This window comes from Hyla sarda, unplaced genomic scaffold, assembly GCF_029499605.1.
Source record: "Hyla sarda isolate aHylSar1 unplaced genomic scaffold, aHylSar1.hap1 scaffold_38, whole genome shotgun sequence".
NCBI classification, from domain to species: domain Eukaryota; kingdom Metazoa; phylum Chordata; class Amphibia; order Anura; family Hylidae; genus Hyla; species Hyla sarda.
The window spans coordinates 260,187-281,821 of NW_026610399.1; the positions used below are offsets into that span (position 1 = coordinate 260,187).

The 21,635-nt window shown below is 42.8% G+C and overlaps 1 protein-coding gene across 1 annotated transcript in view; it reads left to right on the forward strand.

The window, feature by feature from the left end:
- The first annotated feature begins 509 nt into the window (after positions 1 to 509).
- The window catches only part of BMAL2 (basic helix-loop-helix ARNT like 2), a 45,628-nt gene continuing 24,502 nt past the window's right edge, over positions 510 to 21,635 (forward strand). Inside the window, exon 1 of the mRNA XM_056553770.1 lies at positions 510 to 663. Coding sequence (XP_056409745.1) covers positions 627 to 663 — 37 coding nt within the window. The 5' untranslated portion in view covers positions 510 to 626. The remainder of the gene's footprint in view (positions 664 to 21,635) is intronic.

Sequence of the window (21,635 nt, forward strand, 5' to 3'; positions counted from 1 at the left end):
AAAATAATGCACTATTTTGCTTGTCTTATTTATTTTTTATACAATTTATAAATATTCTAAATTCTATATTGTATATTGTCTGTTTATAATTCCTGGCAACTTCATACCTGGGGACTTGACCCAAAACTAGTGTTTGTTTTCAGCTCTGGGGGTCCCAGCAGTCGGACTGATCAGCTAGCTATACCCTGCCCTTTTTTCACCCCTTTTACCATAACTAATGAAGGAGTTGCCCATAGCAACCAGATGTCAGCTCTTTTGTGTGAGGCCTTTAGAAAAAGCGAAAACAACAGTCTGATTAGTTGTTATGGGAAATGTTTCCCTCTAGCTGTCTTCTGATTGGCTGAGCCCTCTTAGTCACGTGTTTACCGTGAATAGCAGCACCTTTCGCTCCGCAGACTCTCCGCTGTCCGCTCTCATTACTAAGCATCGCCGTTACCTAGGAGACCCAAGGCCCCGCCCCTTACAACTCTCGCGTTATTTACTTCGACCAATGAGATGCCTACGTGGTATTATGGGCGGGGCGCAGTTGACAGGAAAGGGCGTGGTCTGTGATTGGGCTCTACAGTCGGAGCCGGCTCCGGCCAGCAGGAGTGCGGGATCCTAGATGCTGGCTGCCCGGGATCATCATGTCCGCTGCCGGGGGGGACGGGGAGGAGCTGCCGGGTAAGTCTGACGGGGTTACACGTCCTGCGCTCCTTCATTCCCTTCTCTAGTATTTCCTATAGGATTTCTGTAGTTATAGTGAAGTCTACAGCTCTGTACTAGAGTGTACTAAGATGTCAGTCTATAGTGTAGGCGGATCACTGAAGTAACTTTATAATCGCATAGAAAATGGGACAAATATGACCCAAACTACATTTATTAATAAAGAATGTCGCATATTATTACTACAAAGTGACTTCACTCAGCTCTGCTACATCCCACCACTAGATAGGACAAAGTGACTTCACTCAGCTCTGCTACATCCCCCCCCCACTAGATAGGACAAAGTGACTTCACTCAGCTCTGCTACATCCCCCCCCCCACTAGATAGGACAAAGTGACTTCACTCAGCTCTGCTACATCCCCCCCCCACTAGATAGGACAAAGTGACTTCACTCAGCTCTGCTACATCCCCCCCCCCCACTAGATAGGACAAAGTGACTTCACTCAGCTCTGCTACATCCCCCCCCCCCACTAGATAGGACAAAGTGACTTCACTCAGCTCTGCTACATCCCCCCCCACTAGATAGGACAAAGTGACTTCACTCAGCTCTGCTACATCCCCCCCCCCCCACTAGATAAGACAAAGTGACTTCACTCAGCTCTGCTACATCTCCCCCCCCCCCCCCTAGATAGGACAAAGTGACTTCACTCAGCTCTGCTACATCTCAGTTTTGCACAATTCTGCAGGAAAACCCAGAACAGGGACTTTTTGATTCCCCCCCCCCCCCCCCCTTCAAACAGGGTGTCTCCCAAAAAAAAAAAAAAAAAAAAAAAACACAACTCCCAGCATTTGGAGTTGGCTTTCCAGGCATGCTGGGAGTTGTAGTTTTACAACAGCTGGGGGCACACTGTTTATAATGTTCTAGTTCAGTGTTTTCTAGAGGTATGTGGCATATTGAGCTCTGCTACATCGCCCGGTGACGTCTTGGCTGTGGTCTTTCTATAGGAATGCTGGAAAACAATACAAATAAATGACATTTGAGCTCTGCTACATTTACCAATGTGTTTATTTGTGGTTTTGCACAGTTCTACAGCAGTGGTCTTCAAACTGTAGCCCTCCAGATGTTGCTAAACTACAATTCCCAGCATGCCCGGACAGCCAACGCCTGTCCATTCATGCTGGGAATTGTAGTTTTGCAACATCTGGAGGGCCACAGTTTGAAGACCGCTGTTCTACAGGAAAGCCTCCTGGGGTATAAGGAAACAAATAGTAACACAACATATTGAGCTCTGCTACATCTCCCGCTGATATCTTTTCTGTGATCTTTCCATATTGAGCTCCGCTACATTGGCCGCGTTTGCTATGATGCATAATATAATGTATTGATCCCCAACCTGGACTCCTAAACTGTGGCCAAACTACAACTCTTGACTGTCTGGGCATGTTGAGAGTTGTAGTTTTGCCGCTGACTGTGGAACATTTTCCGGTATGGATCAGTGTTACATATTCTTTTATATAGGACTCTATTGTATTCTATTACTATTCCCTTGTATATATAGGAGAGTATTTAATCTATACATTGGGTCGATAAACCTATCAAAATCATCAAAAACAAAACACTATTTGGGTGATATCAAAGTGGCGCAAATTTATAGCTTTTAATTAATGTTATTTATCTTATTGTGAGAGCTATTGATTATAGAATAGAAGTGAATAATATGCAGGGACTGTATAGAACACATGAAATTACATTGTACTGTCATTTTTTTTTTTTTTTTATATAATTCCATATTAGATATTTAATTTTATGTATTTTTCCACATTCTACAATAGAGGAGGGTTAAATAATTATGTTTGGGTGATATTAGCAACGGATTGTGGATGGGAATGTGTAGTGTACACAGGTATAAAAAGTAAGATTTTAGAAAAACAAATCAGTGTGGTATTGCAATTTATACTGAATTAGGTAGGATTTATTTATTTATTGCATATATATATATATATATATATATATATATATATATTTTTTTTTTTTTTACTTCTGGTGCACAGATAGTGATAGATGTTACATTTATGAAGAGACTTGCACCTCTTAATGGATTTGGCTAATCTTAAACCAGTGTTCTTTTCATTAAAGAGGTACTCCTGGGGGAATATATATATATATATATATATATATATATATATATATATATATATATATATATATATATATATATATATATATATATATATATATATATATTGAGATGAGCGAACTTACAGTAAATTTGATTTGTCACGAACTTCTCGGCAGTTGATGACTTATCCTGCATAAATGAGACTCTTTCCTAGGACTGTGTCCACCTTTCCGCCTTTTCCAACCCACCGGAACACCTGAAAGCTGAACTAATTTATGCAGGATAAGTCATCAACTGCTGAGCCGAGAAGTTTGTGACGAATCGAAATGTTGTAGTATCTTGTAATACCTTTTTTATTGGACTAACATAATTTTGTAGAGACAAGCTTTTAGGATTCATCCCTTTATCACGTCCAAAGCAAATCTTGATAAAGGGAGGAATCCCGAAAGCTTTTCTCTACAAAATTCTGTTAGTCCAATAAAATAGATATTACAAGATACTGAATTTTTTTTTTTATTTTTTATTTGCATCTGCATCACTGGACTAATACGGCTACTCACATTTAATATATATCATATATATTTTTATAAATCAACTGGTGCCAGAAACTTAAACAGATTTGTATATTATTAAATATTAAAAAAATCTTTATCCTTACAGTACTTTTTAGCAGCTGTATGCTACAGAGGAAATTATTTTTCTTTTAGAATTTATTTTGTGTCTTGTCCACAGTGCTCTCTGCTGACACCTGATGCCCATATCAGGAACTGTCCAGAGCAGGAGAAAATCCCCATAGCAAACCTATGCTGCTCTGGACAGTTCCTGACACGGACATAGATGTCAGCAGAGAGCACTGTGGACAAGACAAAAAAGAGAAATTCAAAAAGCAAATAATTTCCTCTGTCACATACAGCTTCTAATAAGTACTGGAAGGATAAAGATTTATTTATTATTATTATTATTATTATTATTATTATTATATTTTTTTTTTTTTATAGAAGTAATTTACAAATCTGTTTAACTTTCTGGCACCAGTTTAAAAAAAAATAAATAAAAAAATCCACTGGACTACCTCTTTTAAGAAATGGCATTCTTAATGACTTTCCCAGGACTAGCTATGTACAATGTATCAGTCTGGGGTTTAGGCTCGGTTCACATTGCCATTTGCACCCAACCTGTTAAAGGGGTACTCTGGTGCTAAGACATGTTACCGTATATACTCGAGTATAAGCCGAGTTTTTCAGCACGATTTTTCGTGCTGAAAACACCCCCCTCGGCTTATACTCGAGTGAACTCCCCCACCCGCAGTGGTCTTCAACCTGCGGACCTCCAGAGGTTTCAAAACTACATCTCCCAGCAAGCCCGGGCAGCCATCGGCTGTCCGGGCTTGCTGGGAGTTGAAGTTTTGAAACCTCCGGAGGTCCGCAGGTTGAAGACCACTGCGGCCTTCAACATCATCCAGCCCCTCTCACCCCCTTTAGTTCTGAGTACTCACCTCCGCTCGGCGCTGGTCCGGTCCTGCAGGACTGTACGGTGAGGAGGTCGTCCGGTGGGATAGTGGTTCCGGGCTGCTATCTTCACCGGGGAGGCCTCTTCTAAGCGCTTCGGGCCCGGCCTCAGAATAGTCACGTTGCCGTGACAACGACGCAGAGGTGCGTTCATTGCCAACGTACTTCTGCGTCGTTGTCAAGGCAACGCCTCTATTCCGGGCCGGAAGCGCGGAGAAGAGGCGCCCCCGGTGAAGATAGCAGCCCGGACCACCTCCTCACCGGACCACCTCCTCTCCGGACAGCCCTGCAGGACCGGACCAGCGCCGAGCGGAGGTGAGTACTCAGAACTAAAGGGGGTGAGAGGGGGCTGGATGATGTTGAAGGCCGCAGTGGTCTTCAACCTGCGGACCTCCGGAGGTTTCAAAACTACAACTCCCAGCAAGCCCGGACAGCCGATGGCTGCCCGGGCTTGCTGGGAGTTGTAGTTTTGAAACCTCTGGAGGTCCGCAGGTTGAAGACCACTGAGGGCGAATGATGAGAAGAGGATGATGAAGGGGGGGTGTGGGGATGATGAAGGGGGGTGGGGATGATGAAGGGGGGGTGTGGGATGATTACAAGGGGATGATGAAGGGGGGATGTGTGGGATGATAAGGGGATGATGAAGGGGGGATGTGTGGGATGATAAGGGGATGATGAAGGGGGGATGTGTGGGATGATAAGGGGATGATGAAGGGGGGATGTGTGGGATGATAAGGGGATGATGAAGGGGGGGGGGTGGGATGATAAGGGGATGATGAAGGGGGGATGTGTGGGATGATAAAGGGATGATGAAGGGGGGATGTGTGGGATGATGACAAGGGGATGATGATGAGGATGTTAATGACGGGTCTGGATGATGACAGGGGGGGATGAGGTATTTCCCACCCTAGGCTTATACTCGAGTCAATAACTTTTCCTGGGATTTTGGGTTGAAATTAGGGGTCTCGGCTTATTCTCGGGTCGGCTTATACTCGAGTATATACGGTATCCCCTATCCAAAGGATAGGGGATAAGATGCTTGATTGCGGGGGACACGCCGCTGGGGACCCCCCATGATCTTTCACGCAGCACCCCGTTGCCAGCAATCCCCGGAGCATGTTCACTCCGGGTCTGATTACTGGCGATCACGGGGCCGGAGCATAGTGACATCACGGCCCCACCCCTGTGTGATGTCACGCTCCACCCCCTCAATGCAAGCCTATGGGAAGGGGCGTGGCAGCTGTCAAGATGTACCCCTTTAAGGGTCCGATCAGCTTTTTTTTTTTTTTTTTTTTTCTTGAGCAGACTGGACCCTGAAACAGGTTGGATGCAAACGGCTTCTGCTAGTTCCTGAAGCCCCCCATTCACTTACATGGGACCTGTTTTGATTTGGTAATTTTACAGAAATTTTGTGGAGATTTTTTTTTTTTTTTTTCTCTGCTAAACTTGACGGAACTGCCGATGGAGCTCCACTTAACAGAGCCAGACTACAGTGTGAATGAGGCCTTAGCTCACAGAGCATTGTCTAGACTGGATCCATTTGTATCACTTATCAGCTAGCCATGTCCTGGTTTACTGTCCCTGAATAGAGTGTTCTTGTTCACTGACAGCAAGCTACGACTTTCCATTCTGTGACAGAAGAGGAAACTGGAAACAAAGTGCAGGATTCATTACATGACAGACACAAAAGTTTTAACCATTTTAGCAGAAAAATTGGCGCCATCGTATGTGATGGAATCTGCAGTGGACGCTCCACTCTGATGTGAACACAGCCTAATACATTGAAGATCACACCTGACACGCTCCAAATCCATTAGATCTTTGACGGGGTGACCAGGTATATCAGGGTGACCCTCCTGAGGAATGTCTGCGGTGTGTGTATATAACTATGGAGCACGTGAGTCACATGATCATCAGGAAACCGATGAAGCAATAATTAATGAAGCCGTCATATATATTTATGCAGGTTTTCCGGATTAACTGGTTATTGGGCGCCGCGCTGATCACGTTGATGCTAGTTATGTAAATCCCTCACGTGTGAAGTGAAGAGAGGCTGGGTGACTGCTGCACACGGCCGCCATTACTGTAAACTGGACAGTCTATCAGGCGATGCCCCCCTCCCCCCGCCCCTGTGATGAGCTATAGAGGATAACTGGATAACTTAAAATTTTAGGATAAGGGCCCAATCACACAACAGAATTTCCAAGTGGAATCCAGTGGAAAATGTGGCTGCAGAAATTAAAATTTTTGGAGTCCTCTGAAAGCGCAATCCTCTCGGACATGGGGACGGTGCAGACGTGCGGTCCTAGCTCCGACTGATATGGTTACACAGTTGAAAAACAAAGGTACCTGTCCATCCAATTGGCGCATGCCGGATGGATATTTCGACGTGTGCATGAGCCCTAAGGATTCCATTGCCCTTGTTCTCGATCATTCTACCTCACTCTGTGTTGGTGTCTTTATTTACCGCAGTTCTGTAATTCTATTCCACTACCATATTGGGGAAACGTGTGTTGATCATTTGTTTTGGCACAGATTTCGCATAGTTACAATGTAACCTTTGTGATGTAAACACATCAGCCGTGCAGATCTCTCTCAGGTCCTTGTAGTGTTTGTTACAATGTATTCGAGCTGGGCGGTATGACCAAATATGTGTATGACGGTATTTTTGTAACTTATGGTGGTTCCACAGTATAGAACGATATTTCTCCTCTTCCCCCCCCCCCCCCCCAAAAAAAAAAAAAAAATGTGACCCGCGAGCACAGTTCTGCTTCTCATCCCCCCCCCCCCCCCAATTATCAGCCCAGTGCTGCACTGTCCCCATCGGACTACTACTCACGTGTCACCCGCAAGCGCTGCCCTCCTCGTCCTCCTGTTTGTTGCGAGCCGCCGGCGCTGGAACTCTATACTGTACGCTGTATCCCTATGCAAAAGATAAACAAAATAAACTTTAACGCACCTTCCTACATAGGCCTCACACTCTTCCTGGGGGACGGGAACGTCGGAGAGCCGTCAGCCTATCACCGGTCGCAGCAATGTTCCGCCTCGGCCGGTGATGGGTTGAGCCCCCTGTCATGTAAGAAGCCGGCCGGCGGAACATTGCTGCGGCCGGTGATAGGCTGACGGCTGTCCGACGTTCCCATCCCCAGAAAGCAGGTCCGGACAGACGGGGGTCGCATATTAGTTCCCCGATGTTGGGACAGCGCAGCGCTGGGTTGATAATTCATTCCTGAGGGGGAGGGGCCCAACCGGTATTGCGGAAAAACGAATATCGTGCAGCACAAAAATTTCGGTATTCGGTATGAAACGGTATACCGCCCAGCACTACAATGTATCAGTCTGGAGTCCAGGTTCCAGGATTGGATAGACTGGATACAATTGTAGCAAAAAGTATTGGGCCAGTGGATTGTATAGACCTGTGGATTCCCAGGTGTTGCAAAACTACAACTCCCAGCATGCCCAGACAGCCAAAGGCTGTCTGAGCATGCTGGGAGTTGTAGTTTTGCAACAGCTAGAGAGCCGCAGCATAGTTTGTCCAGGCATTCTGAGAGTTGTAGTGTTTTCACACACCGACATCTGGAGGTCCACATTTTGCAGACCACTGGTATAGACCAACCTTCCCCCAACCTGCGGCTTGATGGCTATTCCAACTCCCATTGTGCCCTGACAGCCAGCATGTAGATTGGTATATAGACTGGACTGTCAGACATAATTGGATTAGATATAAAGACTGTTCCCATTCACTGACTGCAAGCAGAAATCGGCCTTTCCTGGAATTTCCAGAAATCGGCCTTTCCTGCTGCACTTGTGTAATGAAACGGTTAATAAGTTTCATGGCTGTAAGCATGTAGTGTGTGCCAGCTGTAGAAGTAGGTGCGCCACGCCATGCTGAAGGGTACAAAGCTCTTCTGTCCTCATTTTGCCCCAGAGGTGTGAATACAATTGAGTTGTCAGTCTTCACTGTAGTGCCGGAGTTGATAGAAGGGGGAAAGTCGTGGCACTCACCTATAGCTTCTGCCTTATTCTACGCATAGCAGGACAGGAGGATTGTGACGACAGGGGCTACAGCCGTTTCGTGTCGGGAGATGCTTCTTTCAGTCTGGGATTCTATTCATAATAAAATTGTAGGGAAAAATTATAGGCTAAGAGGTATATAGGGGAAGGAGAGGTATATAGGGGAAGGAGCCCAGTATGCATCAGCACAAAGTATTTCCGGAAAGGAGTGTGCTTCTCCCCGTCCTTGGAGGTCCGAGGATAAGAGCTACTTAAATAAAGGCGCAGGATCTCCCAGCAGCACAGAGTAATTCAGGAGGGGAGTATGCTGACTTTCGGAAGGATAGAAAGAGGAGAGGGGTCCCTCAGCAGTGCAGAGTATTTAAAAAAAAAAAAAAAAAAAGTTTGCTGAGCTTAGGGAAAGTCGTAAACTGAGAGTTTAAAGGGGAACTCCGTCAAAATATATCTTATCCCCTATCCTTTGGATAAGATGTCTGATTGCGGGGGTCCTGCCCCTGATGTCCGGGCCGGCAGCGGCGGTGTCCGGAACATGGAAGCTTGGAGCTTCAGTGTTCGTGATGTCACGCCACGCCCCCCTCCATTCATGTCTATGGGAGGGGGCGTGACGGCTACTCCGTAGCCATCACGCCTCCTCCCATAGACATGAATGGAGGGGGCGTGGCAGCTGTAGTCGCCAGTCATCCATCACGGACCCCGCAATCAGACATCTTATCCCCTGTCCTTTTTGGATAGGGGATAAGGTGTTTTTCGGTGGAGTACCCCTTTAATAAGGAAGTTAGCAGAGGACCTCAGCAGCACAGAGTGTTTCAGAAGATAAATGTGCTGATCTTCTGGAGATCATGGGGGGGATTTATCAATACCAGTGCAGAGGAAAAGTTGCTGAGTTGCCCATAGCAACCAATCAGATCACTACTTTCATTTGCAGAGGCCTTGTTAAAAATGAAAGCAGTGATCTGATTGGTTGCTATGGGCAACTGGGCAACTTTTCCTCTGCACAGGTTTTGATAAATCTTCCCCCCTCCATATCCATAGGGTTATATAGTGGACGGAGTATTTCCGGGAGGGGTGTGCTGCTCCTGTGGGAGCCTGTAGTTTAAGGGAGAGATTTATCAAAACCTGTGTAGAGGAGGAGTGGAGCAGTTGCTCATAGCAGCCAATCAGATTGCTTCTTAAAAAGGCCTTTAAGAAATTAATTGGGGAATATGATTGGGTGCTATGGGTATTTCTGAGGGGACAGACTGAGGGATCCCTCTCCATGTCCACTAGGTGGGCACCCCTCTTCTCCTGAAATACTCTGCAGTGCTGGTGCTTCTGATCTCTTGGGGGCTCAGTAATGGGTGATATGGGAGATACCTCTGGGTCTTCATCAGTTGCTGGTACAGGATGGTTGCTGATCCTGCAGGAATAGTGACGTGATCAGTCAGTGTCGGGACTAACCAGATGAATCATGGAGTCGTCACTCACAGACCTGCTGTTTCATCTTTACTTTCCCCTTGGGGATGTGTGAAGAGCATTGTACGCCATTGTACGCCATTGTACACCATTGTACGCCATCACTAGTCACCCTCTGCAGATCCAGGTGATGAGCAAATCCTTAAAGGGGAAGAGTATCTAGAAAGCCACCAGTGGCAGCCATGACAGGTTTTATATTGGGGTCTTTCAGGTTTCTAATACAAAGAACAAAAGTAGTCGGCAACTCACCGCTTCTTCTCAATCTTTATTGCAGAAAATACTCACATAAACACAGATGGTGGAGAGGGACACGAATGGGGGGGGGGGGGGTGTATGTGGAAGGCCAGACAAAGCACGTAATTTGTGAGAAACAACGGCTGCTGTCGCCTTCCACATAACCCCCCCCCCCCACCACACTTGTGTCCCTCTCCACTATCTGTGTTTATGTGAGTATTTTCTGCAATAAAGAAGATTGAGAAGAAGCGGTGAGTTGCCGACTACTTTTGTTCTGTGTACTTTATCGATTACTGTGCTTAGTCAGAGCACCTCCGCAGCTCAAGTTGCAACCTCTACCCATCACACAGAGATCTTACATATACAGATTTAAGCAGTGCCGGTCCTACTATCTCTTCTAGTTTTCTTTCAGGTTTCTGCAGGCTCCCTAGCATATAAATCCTCCCTGTCTCCTCTTTGGGTTTTCTGTTCATCCAGAGCTGCCTGATTCATGAACAGTAAATGGCAATTTTACTCTATTCTTCCTGACTTTCTTAAAGGCATTGTCCAAAAATTTGAAAAGTAATGTGACTACTATCTTCCAGACGCAGGGCCACAACTGTCTGAGTTGTCTGGTACTGCAGCTACATTTAAAGTGAATGACTCTCATCTGCAATACCACATGCAGCCTGTGGACAGGTGTGGCGGTGTTTCGGAAAGATGACACACTTTTTTTTTTTTTTTTCTTCTTCTAATCGTTCACATCCCCTTGTTCTATGTCTGGATTACATCTCTACAATATTTGTCTCCTGACCTCCTCTCGCCAAGGAGTGACTTTTTTCCTTGTTTCAGCAAACAATATTATGCAGGTAACATTGCTCCATTGTAACGCTGCCAGCAACGACAAGGAACCACGGGCATGTCAGGGAAACAAAACATGTAATGTCGTCTTCTCGGGCTGAATTAATATTTCCTCACGTGGAGGGAGAAGTAGGTCAGGGTGTGGCCCTCACAAGGATGGGTTTTGTGTTTTATCGATTGTCTTGGAGTGTTCGACATTTGCTGCTAGAAGTTGCGGTTTATTGTTATCGACAAATGTTTCTCCCTTTTGAAAAATAATAAATATAAAAAGAAATAAATACGCTGATGGAAGAGTTTGTCCGGAGAAAGAGAATTAATGTTTTTTTTTTTTTTTTTTTTTTTTTTTTAAAGGGGTTCAGTGCCTATAGAAGAAAAAAATAACTATTATTATTATTATTATTATTATTATTATTATTATTATTATTATTATTATTATTATTATTATTAATTATTCTCTTCTGCCTGATTTCCTGACAGTGCCCAGGCCCCTGCTGCCTCTGCCATTTAACAAAGCGAGCATAGATGACGCTGATCATGGTTTTTAATGTATTATTTGTTATACTTAATGTTTACGTAGTGGCGCAGAGCCAACGGGAAGCGGAGGCTAGAGCGCTTATCGCTGTGTAAGTAAAGTACTACAGTGATCCCTCAACTTACAATGGCCTCAACATGCAATAGTTTCAACTAGAGATGAGCGAACTTACAGTAAATTTGATTCGTCACAAACTTCTCGGCTCGGCAGTTGATGACTTTTCCTGCGTAAATTAGTTCAGCCTTCAGGTGCTCCGGTGGGCTGGAAAAGGTGGATACAGTCCTAGGAAAGAGTCTCCTAGGACTGTATCCACCTTTTCCAGCCCACCGGAGCACCGGAAATCTGAACTAATTTATGCAGGAAAAGTCAACAACTGCCGAGCGGAGAAGTTCGTGACGAATCGAAATTACTGTAAGTTCGCTCATCTCTAGTTTCAACATACAATTATCTTTTCTGGACCATTGTAACTTGAAACCAGACTCCACATACAATATTACGGACAGTCCAGATCTGTGAAATGTGTCACAACTGGAGGAACTGACCAATCAGAATGGGCAATTTACTGGTTAAACACCTGTATTACTGAAGCGTATGCACTGACTGATGTCTGGTAGCGCCCCCTACAGTACAGGGAGGTATTACATGTTCTGTACTCTTTACCTGTACCAGGGTTACCTGCTCCTTTGGACACCAGGTTGGGTCGACTCCACGTTACTTTTTTAGGACACTGTATACTGTACAGAACCCCGAAGAAGCTCCTGTCCTCTTCATAGACCAGTGTTTCCCAAGCAGGGTGCCTCCAGCTGTTGCAAAACAACTCCCAGCATGCCCGGACAGCCGAAGGCTGTCCGGGCATGCTGGGAGTTGTAGTTTTGCAACAGCTGGAGGCTCCCTGCTTGGGAAACACTGACATAGACAGTGATTACAGCTTCCAGCAGATCTTTATTACTTTTATATGTAAGGATTTGCTTTATCTGTATTAGTTATCTACTTATTTTTCTTTAATTCTCACTTTTTCCTATTTCTGGATGACCTTTTGGTGGCTTCAGAACCAATTATCAGGTTTCCATAGAGTTTCAATGGTTTCAACATACAATGGTTTCAACATACAATGGTTGTCCCGGAACCAATTAATATTGTAACTTGAGGGATCACTGTATATGCAGAGGGAGAAAAAAAAAAAAACAGGGAGACAAAGGACAGCGCCTCGTGTATTACCCTTAGCACCAAAAAAAGTCCAAGGCAGGACTATAATGACATAGACTCAATAGAGTGGTCGCTCACCAGAAAGCGAAGAAAAAAGGCATATCAACCCCTTAGGGTTACTCAGGGGAAAGGTGGTGGCAAGCTGGAAGCCCAAGGTCCAGATGGGAGAGGATAAAGTCTTCTCCCATAAGCATGTAGACAGGAAAACAGAGAAAAGATGGACCCTATGGAGGCGCTGCTCACGACCAAAGTATACAGCACAAAGGTGTAGAAGAAAAAGTGCCAAGAGGCACTGTATTTATTAGCTTCTAATAACGTGTTTCGGAGGGTATCTGATGAAGGAGGAGATACCCTCCAAAACGCGTTATTGGAAGCTAATAAATACACACAAAATATTCAGTGCTGCAGCAGAGTTCTATTGATTCAATGTAATTTGTCTTCACTGTGCACACGGCGGAAATCTCAATTTTGGTGTCTGCAGAAGCAGTGAACAGGCTAATTGTTTACGCAGATTCTGCACGGAAATGCATTGCTGTCTATTGAGAGAACATATTTCCGAGTAATACTATGTATTTCATCATCATTATTATTATTATTATTATTATTATTATTATTATTATTATTATTATTATTATTATTGATGATGATGATGATAATATTAATAATAATAATATCATTATTATCATCATTATTATCATCATTATTATCATCATTATTATCATCATTATTATCATCATTATTATCATTATTATTATCATTATTATTATCATCATTATTATTATCATCATCATCATCCAAACTGCTAAAACTAAATATTTGGTTTGTTTACTGAGATATAATCCCTTACTAACTAACACATACATGCATACATACAGTGGTCCCTCAAGTTACAATATTAATTTGTTCCAGGGCGACCATTGTAAGTTGAAACCATCGTATGTTGAGACCAGAACTCTATGGAAACCTGCTAATTGGTTCTGAAGCCTCCACAATGTCATCCAAAAATAGGAAAAAAGTGAGAATAAAAAAAAATAAAAAAAGTAGATAACTAATATAGATAAAGCAATTCCTTACATATAAAAGTAAGAAAGATCTGCTGGGAGCTGTAAATCACTGTCTATGTCAGTGTTTCCCAAAGAGGGTGCCTCCAGCTGTTGCAAAACTACAACTCCCAGCATGCCCGGACAGCCTTTGGCTGTCCGGGCATGCTGGGAGTTGTAGTTTAGCAACAGCTGGAGGCACCCTCTTTGGGAAACACTGGTCTATGTAGAGGACAGGAGGGACGGGAGCTTCTTCAGGGTCCTGTACAGAACACGCAATGTGCTCACAAAAAAAAAATTTGAAAATGGAGTCGCCCTCACCTGACGTCCAAATGAGCAGCTAACCCTGGCACCGGTAAAGAGTACAGAACATGTAATACCACCCTGTACTGTAAGGGACGCTACCAGACACCAGTCAGTGCATACACTTCAGGAATACAGGGGTTTTACCAGTGAAAATGTCCATTCTGATTGCTCGGTTCTTCCAGCCAATTGACATGTTTCGCAGATTCCATAGCATTGTATGTTGAGTCTGGTTTCAAGTTACAATGGTCCAGAAAAGACCATTGCATGTTGAGGCCATTGTAAGTTGAGATTATAAAACAAAACCATCTCTAAATTTGGTATCACTGTAATTGTACTGACTTCAGAGCAAAGTTAACATGTCTATTTTTTACTACACAGAGAACTCACAAAATCTGTACAAAAATGACAAGTGTGGATATTTCTCCATATATGTACAATGAAGGGCACCATTAAAAAGCAAAATTGGCCCGCACAGAAAAGGAGAAGAAAAAAAAGTTGTAGCTTTGAAGATTTTTTATTTTTTTCCCCAAATCGCAGTGCATCCGGGTGTTGTTACAATTCCCAGCATACAGCTGAGAGTTCTAGTTTTGTAACCCCTGGAGGCACACTAGTTGGGAAAAACTGCTCTAAGGTAGCCTCAGGCTCTGGGGGCACATGGGGGAAGATTTATCAAAACCTGCGCAGAGTAAAAGTTGACCATTTGCCCATAGCAACCAATCAGATCACTACTTTCATTTTTGACAAGGCCTTTTGAAAGATGAACGAAGCGACCTGATTGGTTGCTATGGGCAACTTTTCCTCTGCAGTTTTTGATAAATCTTCCAGAGCCTGCAACTAGGTAGGGGAGCACTGGGACTGCTCTGCCATGGGGTCGTTCCCAGCTGAGATCCTTCTCTGCTATATATGCTGAGAAGGATCTATATGTAAAATGTAGTAAAGGGAGGAAAAAAAAAAAAAAAAAAAAAAATTAATATATATATATATAATATTTATTATTTAAAAAATTAAAATATAAAGTCATGGCTGTAAATGTTGGCACCCCTGAATTTTTTTCAAGAAAATTAAGTATTTCTCACATGTTTATCCCCTTTGTGTGTATTGGAACTAAACCAAAAAAAAGGAAAAAAACTCCAAAAATGGATTGGACTAAATTATTGGCCCCCTTACAAAATCCCCATAGCAAACCTCTTCTAAACTGGGCGTTTCCCGAGACTGGTGTCATCAGAGAGGATTTAGACAGAAAAGAACAACCTTAACTTCAGAAGCTCATAAGTACTGAAAGGATTAAGATTTTTTTTATAGAAGTAATTTACAAATCTGTTTAACTTTCCGGAGCCAGTTGAGATATATATATATAATTTTTTTTTTTTTTTTTTTTTTTTTTTCTGGAATACCCCTTTAAGTTAAAGGTGCCAATAATTGTGTCCAGCCCATTTTTGGAGTTTGGTTTGACATTACATCCAATTTGCTTTTTTTTTTTTTTTTTTTTTTTTTGTTCCAATACACTCACAGGAAATAAACATGTGTTACTGCAATCCTTTCCTGTGAGAAATACTTAATTTTCTTGAAAAATTTCAGGGGTGCCAACATTTACGGCCATGACTGTATGGTAACAGAACATCATAGAGAAGTATATGGAATCTATATTGTACATGTACATTGAACTCATGTGGTACCTATACAGAACACCATATTTTAAGGTGGATAGAACTAATGCCCTGTACAGAACATCATAGGGAAGAACATGGAACCACACTGTACATGTCCATGTTGCTAATAGTCTCATTCAGTACCTGCACACAACATATAGAAGTACATGGAACACATATGGTCTTATTGTACAGAACTCTATATCAAAGTATTCATAACTAATACAGGACCTGTACAACAGTGCACAGAACTTATATGCTACATGAACTATACATCACATAGGAATACACAGAGCTCATACATTATATGTACAGAACATCATGTAGCAGTACATAGAACCTATACAGAACCATAGTGCTCCATAGATCACACTTTGGGGTCTCGGGTCAGTGGTGGGGTGTTTAATGGGTGTAGTGGCTCCAGCTGCCTTCCTGTCATTTCAGGTCCCCGCTGTCAGCACGGTCATCGCTCGTGTATTTTTATTTTTTTTTTCTATTAGATTTCTGATTTCCGCAAGAGCTCAGGTTATAAGTTTCCTCTGATCCTTCCACTAATCCCTGCTCTAGCTCCTTTAAATGGATGCAGCCGGCCGTCTGTCTGGGTATTTATAAGTATTTAGGTTACTGGGTCTTGCCAGATCTACACGTGATTTAACCTGTAACGGCCGAAAGGATGGAGTATTTTAAGAATTGCCTTTTTTTTCAGCGTTCCTGCCGGCCTGGCACTGGGAGGACAATTTTATTGCTTATTTTTTTTTTTTTAAACCTTCTAGCTCCTGGCTGCCTGAACCTGCGTCATCTCAATCAATGTGGCATTGGCGGGGTGGACTTTCCAGAATTCCCTGCTGTATAATTATCATGAGATTAAAACCTTGTGAAATGATAGTGTTATTATTATCCTCCCCGTGCATAGGAAATAGAAGCATATGTCTAAAGCACGTGTCTGTACACAGCTAATATCTCGTGTTCACAGGTCCCGCGACATAAAGAGGAATTCATCCATGGCCTCAAAGTCATTGGTAAAGTTGCCATCTTGATGTAGATGGTGTTTACAGCACAGTAGGTAGATTTGTCTTCATTTGGGACAGATATGATTGGTTTGCAAATAGAGAGATAAGGGGAAGCTTTCTGCTACTGCAAGCTGCTTCCCTGACTGACACGAGGAAACAAGAGCCACACTCAGTTTCTCAAATGTATTGCTACTTCTAGGCACAAATATAGATGTTACTGGGATATATAGCCAGGTCCGGACTGTGAAACTTTCTTAAGCTGTGAAATGTTCTGTTCAGTGTATAGTACTGGTCAGACCATACATGGAATACTGTGCACAGTACTGGTCAGACCTCACATGGAATACTGTGCACAGTACTGGTCAGACCTCACATGGAATACTGTGCACAGTACTGGTCAGACCTCACATGGAATACTGTGCACAGTACTGGTCAGACCTCACATGGAATACTGTGCACAGTACTGGTCAGACCTCACATGGAATACTGTGCACAGTACTGGTCAGACCTCACATGGAATACTGTGCACAGTACTGGTCAGACCTCACATGGAATACTGTGCACAGTACTGGTCAGACCTCACATGGAATACTGTGCACAGTACTGGTCAGACCTCACATGGAATACTGTGCACAGTACTGGCCAGACCTCACATGGAATACTGTGCACAGTACTGGCCAGACCTCACATGGAATACTGTGCACAGTACTGGTCAGACCTCACATGGAATACTGGTCAGACCACACATGGAATACTGTGCACAGTAATGGTCAGACCACCCATGGAATGCTGTGCACAGTAATGGTCAGACCACCCATGGAATGCTGTGCACAGTAATGGTCAGACCACCCATGGAATGCTGTGCACAGTACTGGCCAGACCACCCATGGAATGCTGTGCACAGTACTGGCCAGACCACCCATGGAATGCTGTGCACAATACTGGCCAGACCTCACATGGAATACTGTGCACAGTACGGGTCAGACCTCACATGGAATACTGTGCACAGTACTGGTCAGACCTCACACGGAATACTGGTCAGACCACACATGGAATACTGTGCACATTACTGGTCAGACCTCACATGGAATACTGTGCACAGTACTGGTCAGACCTCACATGGAATACTGTGCACATTAATGGTCAGACCACCCATGGAATGCTGTGCACAGTACTGGCCAGACCACCCATGGAATGCTGTGCACAGTACTGGCCAGACCACCCATAGAATGCTGTGTACAGTACTGGCCAGACCTCCCATGAAATACTGTGTACAGTACTGGTCAGACCACACATGGAATACTGTGTACAGTACTGGTCAGACCACCCCCTTGTATGGGGCAATTGTCATCAGCCTTATAAGAGTTTTTATTTATCTATTTATTTACGGTATGTATTTATTTTGCCTTCCTCTGGATCCACACAGTAAGCATATATGTTGAATTTGATGGACACATTTCAACCTTATGAACTATATAACTGTTTCCAAGGCCCTGAGAAATAGTCATGGTGGAGCTCCCTAATTCCCATTTCATATATAATAAACTAATTCCACTATAAGGCTTCCAAATAAAATCTGTCTATAAATTTACTACCTGAATATAAATTGTAAGCTGTAAATAAAAGGGGACTGGGCATAATTTGCAAGCCAGACCGATGCATAAAATGGGTAGAGAATAATAAAATGGGTGGGGCTTAAAATACAAATAAACACACATACACACACATATATATGTGTGTGTGTGTGTGTGTTTATTTGTATTTATTTGAAACAATAAACAGTGGTATTGTGGGGGACACCTAAGATTATTTAAAAATTAAATGGCACCACTGACTAATGCTGCTACATCTTTCCCACAAAATAACTCCATTGACTGTTTAAATAAAGTGCCATATATTTGCCAGTACGGCAAATACTGTCTAAATAATGTTGCATATTTCCCACTCTATACCTACATTGACTGTCTAAATAATGCCACCACTTCTCCCACACAATACCGCCAGCCTCTGTCTAATAATAATAATGCTGCATATTCGCACACAATAATATATGGCGGCATTAGACCCTACTGTCTAATTCTGCCATTAGAAAAGACCTGCATGGGGAGGGTGACATTTTATCTGCCATCCTAAGGTTGCCACACTTTTTGTGGTACTTTTTGTTGCACTTTGCTCAGGCAGGAGTTAAAATATCAGATGACCCCTCCCCCAACTCCCCCCGACAGGCTCCTCCTTTTTAAGTTCTCTTCTTCATAGCATATAGTTAAAGGGGTACTCCACTGGAAAAAAAAATTTTCATTATTTTTTTTTTTTTTTTTTTTATCAACTGGTGGCAGAAAGTTAAACAGATTTGTAAATTACTTTCATTAAAATTTTTTTATCCTTCCAGTACTTAGCTGCTGTATGCTCCACAGGAAGTTATTTTTCTTTTTTGAATTTCCTTTCTGTCTGACCACAGTGCTCTCTGCTGACACCTCTGTCCATATCAGGAACTGTCCAGAGCAGGAGAGGTTTGCTATGGGGATTTTCTCCTACTCTGGACAGTTCCTGACATGGACAGGGGTGTCAGCAGAGAGCACTGCGGTGAGGCAGAAAGGAAATGCAAGAAAAAAACAACTTCTTCTGAAACATACAGCAGATAAGTACTGGAAGGATTAAGATTTTTTTTTTTTTTAAAGATTTTTTTTAAAGAAGTAATTTACAAATCTTTAACTTTCTGGCACCAGTTGATTTAAAAAATATTTCCCAGTGAAGTGCCACATTTTCAGCGCCTGTGCTGAGCTTTAGTTGTATGGCGGCACATTATAAGCTTTATGTAACCAGGAGCGCGGCAGGGAGGCCTCTTATCTATTAGCTTTAGTGTATTATGTTCTGCGCTGGGGCTGGTAGTGTCAGGTCAGATTGCATTTCTAAGAATGCTTTAAAGGGGTACACCACTGGAAAACATTATTTTTTAAATCAACTGATGCCAGAAAGTTAAACAGATTTTTAAATTACTTCTATTAAAAATTATTAATCCTTCTAGTACTTATCAGCTGCTGTATGCTCCACAGGAGGTTCTTTTCTTCTTGAATTCTTTGTCTGACCACAGTGCTCTCTGTCCATTTTATGAACTGTCCAGAGTAGGAGCAAATCCCCATAGCAAATCTCTCCTGCTCTGGACAGTTCCTGACATGGGCAGAGGTGTCAGCAGAGAGCACTGTGGTCAGACAGAAAGGAAAATTTAAAAAAGAAAAGCACTTCCTGTGGAGCATACAGCAGCGAAGTACTGGAAGATTAAGATTTAAAAATGAAAAAAAAAAGCAATTTACAAATATGTTTAACTTTCTGCCACCAGTTGATTAAAAAAATGTTTTCCAGTGTAGTACCCCTTTAATCTTCCCACAAAGCTTTGCTTCCTCCTGTAATGATAGTCTGTCAGGTCATGAAGAATTGGAGGGCGCTCCATGTGAGCTCTGATTCACCTGTAGTGCCTCGTGATGTTGACACTTGCTCATGTAAAAAAAATACAAAATATATAGATATATATATTATATGTAAACTGGTTGACAGCAAATTTGGCAAGTAAATAAAATATAATATGGTTTGTGTGTGTGTGTAATATATATTGTGTGCATGTATATATACATATATATATACACACACATATATACTCTCGTTGGGTGGGTCTAGTGTATAGTAGGGTGAATACATATATATACACACACATATATACTCTCGTTGGGTGGGTCTAGTGGGATTTACAGCTCTGCTATGCCATAGTCCAGTAACGGGTGAAAATATATATATATATATATATATATATATTAATATAATATATAATATATATATATATATATAATATGCCTTTAAAGCAGTGTTCCCCCAACCAAGGTTCTGGGAGTTGTAGTTTTGCAACAGCTGGAGGCCCCCTACATGGGAAACACTGCCTTGTAGATTGTTATCCAACTTTTCCAGGCCATGATTCCCATATCTGTGCATAATAGGGAGTGTTTGTCGTTTAGGGCTCTAGGAATGATAGGTAGAAGCTCCAGCACATTATTAGGGGCAGACATTTATATAATTGGGGTTTCACCCCCCCCCCCAATCTGTTATACGTCCCCAGTTTTCCCCCCCCATATAAATACATTTTTAATGTTTATTATAAACCAGCTCCACCACTCTCCGAATGAGATAACATGCTGCCTGTCATATCACGGTGCCACCATAAATTACATGTTGTCCTGAAGCGGCTGTGAAACAATGAGGTCTTTTGAGGACAGTTCACACCAAGATCATATGGAATTGGAGTTGGAGTAGGCACAGTATCATTTCAGCTCTGACATCTACTGGAAATTCCAGTACAATACTATGCAGCCCTGGGCTACGTGGCATCTTGTGGTAAAATCTTTCATGTCCTCAACCCCCCCCCTGCAATTTTGTCGCAAGTCATCCTTGTAACAAGGTCTAAATTCCCTCTTCTCTTTTACAACTCTTGTCCTCATGGACTGGCTGAAATTTTGCATTGCTTTCATGTCTCTCTTGTTTGGAATATCTGCCCTGTAGTACTGCACTTCCCCAGTAGGGGCCACTGTAGGGAAAATGTGTGTCCACTCACCTCTTTTATCGAGCGATCACAGCTGATCTTGGGGGGGGGGGGGGGGGGGTTAGAGAAGCCAGAGCCTTGGCAATGATCATGACATTATTACATAGAATTTATCAGCAGATAAGAACTATTAAACTCATCTAGTCTGCCCAATATTCTGAATTATATCAATAGTCCCTGGCCCTTTCTTATATGAAAGATAGTCTTATGCCTATCTCTATCTTATATGAAGGATAGCCTTATGCTTATCCCATGCATACTTAAACTTCTTCACTGTATTGGCAGCTACTACTTCTGCAGGAAGGCTATTTCATGCATCCACTACTCTCTCAGTAAAGTAATACTTTCTGATATTACTGCAGGCACCTCCCCCACTAATATAACACTATGGGGGAAATATATCAAGACCTGTGAAAATAAAAGAAGCAATCTGGTCATATTTTCCTCTTTACAGGTCTTAATAAATCTCCCTCTATATCCTCTTGTGGTAGTT